This window comes from Odontomachus brunneus, unplaced genomic scaffold (genome assembly GCF_010583005.1).
Source record: "Odontomachus brunneus isolate Ranch 3 - 2012 unplaced genomic scaffold, Obru_v1 Obru_scaffold_055, whole genome shotgun sequence".
NCBI classification, from domain to species: domain Eukaryota; kingdom Metazoa; phylum Arthropoda; class Insecta; order Hymenoptera; family Formicidae; genus Odontomachus; species Odontomachus brunneus.
Genome location: NW_022639505.1, coordinates 2,072,727 through 2,077,911, shown reverse-complemented (window position 1 = coordinate 2,077,911; position 5,185 = coordinate 2,072,727). Strand labels below are relative to the sequence as shown.

The 5,185-nt window shown below is 29.6% G+C and overlaps 1 protein-coding gene across 3 annotated transcripts in view; it reads left to right on the top strand.

The window, feature by feature from the left end:
- LOC116845668 (rhomboid-related protein 3-like) overlaps nt 1–5,185 on the top strand; it is a 455,273-nt gene that overhangs the window by 17,783 nt on the left and 432,305 nt on the right. For 2 of the 3 annotated variants that reach the window (XM_032818663.1, XM_032818664.1), the window contains exons 3-4: nt 3,325–3,348; nt 3,502–3,666. In XM_032818663.1, coding sequence (XP_032674554.1) covers nt 3,325–3,348; nt 3,502–3,666 — 189 coding nt within the window. Of the gene's footprint in view, nt 1–3,324; nt 3,349–3,501; nt 3,761–5,185 lie in introns of those variants that run through there. The other variant, XM_032818662.1, reaches the window with a different exon arrangement.

The window sequence follows — 5,185 nt, the reverse complement described above, 5'->3', positions numbered from 1 at the left end:
ACATAATCACGCTATCCTTTTCGTATTTCTTGTATATACAGAACTTATATTACAAGCAATTTATATTGCTTTGTTTTATCATATTCAACGGAAAACTTAATCATATATGTGTAGAAACTTTCTGCAAACTTTTTCGATATTTTTAAGCTTCCAAATACAGATGCGAAGGTAGAGCAATGTTCTTCAAAATTTTGAAGAACATTTATTTCAAAATTGATTGAAGAACAGAATTCCAAAATTCTGTTTGGAGCATCCATACTTTCAGTATATACAAGCAACGGAACTTTTGGATTAGGCAAATATTACGCTAACTGACAGCTTAAGATCTTACATTAAAATTTTTTGTTCATTTTCGTCACATATCGAGCAATACTCCTATTTATTTTTGCACGTACTTTCATTGCGTAAAAGCATTTGTAATTCTGTATAACCAATACGACGTAAACTTTGTAGAAAAATGTCAGTGTTCTGTCGATAAAGTTTTCAGCTTCAGCATTCCTTTAAAAGTATGAGATCATCTTGATTTGTGAATCTCAATCGTTCAGATTTCATTTTGGTAGCCATAACGTCGACGTTACTCGTGAATGCTATTTTTCAGAAATAACGTTCGCACGTTATCTAAATAGCGTTAAGGTGACCGATGCGCAGTTTGGTTTTTTGACTCGATGACATCATTTTAGCATTTACCGTATCTATATCGTATGTTTGCAAAAACTCCCTATTAACCCTTCGTGTACACACTTATTTTTTCAACCTTCGCATACACACTGAATGGTTGCCACCCATGGAAATTTTCAAACAGCTGTATCTTTTAAAATATTTATGCTAAAATTCTGAAAAAATTCATGGATTAACTTTAATGTTTATAGAAAAGTATTTATATACCTTTGGTATTAAAATTTAAGAAATATATTAAAAAAATTATTATATTTTGCGATTTAAAAAAAAATGAGTTTTTGCAAAAAAATTTATAAACTTGTAATTTTTATTATTTTTAAGTAAAAATTTGGCATTTTATTGTTGAAATGTTTATCTCTAAGGAAAAAATTGTCTCGTAAGTCATCTCTGGAAAAAGTATATTTATTTTGAATATCAAAGTTCCATTATTTTCACTTTAGACGGCTGCCAGAAGCTAACTAACGCTTATTTTGCTAGCTGAGTGAAATCAAAGTATAGTTAACACCCCAAATTACAATTAGGTGGCGATAGTAGTTCTATTTATCACGGTACTTAAAAGATACAGAGCGCTGAATTTTAGTTATGGGTGGTAACCACCCAGTATGTATACGAAGGGTTAATGACATTCAGTCCACATGACTGAATTTTCGTAACCACAAAAAACACCTGGAAAAACTTGGAGGTAGTTAAAAAAGGATAACATTATTGAATATTTGTATATTAGATCTTTAAGGCATAATAAGGGAGTATTTATTTTATATATAATTTACAATTATCTAGATGTTTTTTTACTGAGGCAGAGCTAGCAGACAATGCAGATAATGCAATATATTGTTGTAAAATTGTGTTTTAGGATTATCATTTATGTTAATTTGACATAAAATTTACCAACAAGAGATTATCAAACAGTAAAATTTTTCATATACGCCAAATCCTGTAAGGCTGATGGCTTTTTATTCTTATCTCGTGGGCGCTTACATTATATATCAAATGATATATCATATGATATATCATATGATGAAGATTGACGTTAGAGAACGAAAGTATTTGTTTAAGTTATTACTTTTTGTACGTATTCCTTAAAGTTAATATTTTATTTTTATTTTTTTCTAAATCATACTTAAAATTCAATGGAATGGCTACTATGATATTAAGAATTAATATACAGGTATTATACTAAAAATTTAAGATTTATTATTGACCATTTTGTTCTGGAAATACAATAGTAAGAAGTTTGTAATTTCTATTAATATTCGAAGTATATATACATATGTACACATTTTTAAATATTTATATATAATATTTATTTTCTTTTATCTACACATTTTTATTAGAGTAAATGGCACATAAATGCAGCATTAATAAGATAAATAAATAATAAATATTCTAATTTTAAATTTATAATAAATAAATTATTTTTAAATTTATAATAAATATTAAATATAAGTAATAAATATTATTAAGTAATTAATATTTATAATTTATAATATTAAATTAATATTGTAGAGCAGAAAAATGTGTTGCCAAAATGTGCTCTAAATATTTATATTGACGAATGCTCCGCTTCATTTTTGCACGTAGTTTCACCACGCAAAAGGATTTCTAATTCGGCGCAGGTAGAAAGAAGTAATCTTTGCAGAAGGATTCGGTGTCATGATAGTAATTGCTCCTTATTGTTTTCGCCTCATATTGAGAAATGCTCTACTTTATTTTCGCACGTCTTTTCACCATGCAAAGTAGTTTTTAATTCAGTGCAATCAATATGATGTAATCTTTGCAGAAATATCATGATTTTGCCTGGAGTTCTCTCTCTATATATATATACATATATACATATATATGTATATAGTGCCGTAACATCGCGATAAACAGTTGCGTGGACTGAGGAAAATATATATGTACGCTGAATATTCTGACGTTGTAAAATGTGCGAAAAAAAGTACAGCGCTCACTGGAAAAATATCCATGAACTAATTCTTTTTCTACTCTACTTTATTATAGTTTTCAGAAAACCGCATATAATCATAAGTTTTTCTGCAAATTTATCGTATCTTTTTTGGCATCTAAAACTAAATTCTGAAAGTATCGTAATGATCATTGAAATTTTCTTAATTGGAGTATCCGCAGTTTCGGTTTGTACAACGTGCGGAATTTTTATATTAAACAAATATTGCACTAACTGACAACTCAGAATTTAACTTTAAAAATCTTTTTTTCGTTTTCGTCACATATTGAGCAATGCTCCAATTTATTTTTGCCTGTACTTTTGTTATGTAAAAGCGTTTGTATTTCTGTGCAAGCAACAAGAGATAAACTTTGCGGAAAAAAGTCGGTAAAGTGTTGTGTTGGTAAAGTTTTTATGTTCAGCATCCCCTTAAGAACTTACTACTATCACTTACTAACAAAATTTTTATTTTATCGTCATTTGTCTAACGGATGCACGTAACGTTGACTAAGCTGTAGATATTTTTTGATTTTTATATTTTTCAAAGATTAAGCGAGACTTGAAGATCAAGTCTGAATATCAAATTAAAATGCAGTTAGTTGTTTAATTTTGTTTATAAACGAAATATTCTCTTTGTAATAGAGTTACTTTAAATGTTCTAACTAATATATGAATCTCGTTTTCTTTTTACTATGTTACAGAAATGGCGTATGCTCTTCGACAAGGTGCGTATGCTTTAAAGAAAATAATTTTTTTTTATTAAATTCTACCGATGTTAGAATGCTAGTAACCTTATATACATGTTATTACTGCCATTTTACTAAAAACAATATGGTCCGATGAGAATCAGACTTGTTGATTTTTGTCTCTCGCGCTAGTTTGATCCAGAGGGTTTCGGAGAGATACCGCTGGAGGACTTTCTGGCAGCCCTAAGGAGTACCGAATGGAAGACGGAGATACCGACGAACAAACGTGACATACTTCTTGCCAGGGCAAAAGAATCGCGTGTCCAAGCAGTGACTTTCCAGGATTTCGTCAATGTGGTGAGTCGTGTGCATACTTTTCTATTGTATCACATAGATCGAGAATGATACAGTTCCGTTGCGGTATACGTACGCAAAAACAATTATTTGTGACGAGATATAACCAGGATTGGGAAGTAACTCGTTACTTGTAACGAAGTTACAGTTACAGTTATATTTTTTTGGTAACTGTAACTTAACTTAGTTATTTATTTTTATTAACTTGTAACTTTTTTAACAGTTATTTTAATAGTTACTTGAGGAACGTAAAATAAAATTAAAATTATATAGTAATCGTATATTATTTAATAACTCAAATAGCATAGAGAATTCAAAAATTAAGAAAGTCGTGTGTCACAATTCTGAGTTTATTTTCAGATGCAAAAAGAATTCTTCAGAGTTTAATTCAGTGAAGAGAATTTTGCATTTAAAAATAAACTCATAATTGGTGACATACGACTGAATTCTCTTTAAATTCTCTGTGCTATTTGGAAAATTTATCAACGTATTTATAAACCGTATTTATGATTAATTTTTTTTATCTCTACAAGGTTATCATTAAATTTTTATTATATTAAATACAGATTTGGAATTTGTCAAGTGGATTGACTAATTAATGTGATAGATATTAATTATAAAATTCAATACTTACATTTTAGTAAAGCTTAAAATGTAAGATTTTTGTATTTACAATAATAATTTACAGTCATTTCAAGAAAGTAACTTAAAAGTAACGACTCGTTATTTTTAAGTAACTTTTTTAAATAACTGTAACTGTAACGAGTTACTTGTAACTGTAACTAGTTATATTTTCAGCAAAGGGAACTGTAACTGTAACTAATTACTTTTAAAAAGCAACTTTCCCAACCTTGGATATAACAGCATAAGAAATACATTTTTTCTCAAGTTTCTAATATTAGAAGTGTACCTCTCAAATTATGCTGAAGTTTCGACATCTGTTTTACTGTGATAAGATACTTAATTCATGACCGTGCTTATTCATAATCGATACTCACATAACTGTGCATACATTACCATTGGGTACCTGATTTGTGCACTGACGGCAAGTTTTCCTAGCACCTGTGTTTAACGGGTAAGCACGTTCTCCCGTGGGATGGTCCCCCGGATGGTTCTGCAGTACGCTGTCTGCTCGACGGTGAAACTCATCTCTCGCTCGATAGAGAAGGGTGGGACAAAATCATCCATTCGGATACAAGCAAATTCTTCTCCTCTACGATATTTCTTTCTTGTTTGAATACAACAGCAAAAAATCATGTAAATATTCTCGTAGAATGTTACATAATCATGTTTAACATGATAAATTTTATATTAAAATTAAACGTCCCAATACGTAAAAAATTTTCCCTCCCGAAACATTTCTTTCTCATTTATACATATACAGAAGCAGAAAGTGCAAATTACGGTAATATTGTCGCATCATCGTGTCAAAGAGATATATCGTTTACATTTTCTACTACGAAAAACTCTCTCTGATCTCTTTTAGGAAAAAATTCATTTTGCGTTTTGTATGAGAGCGATT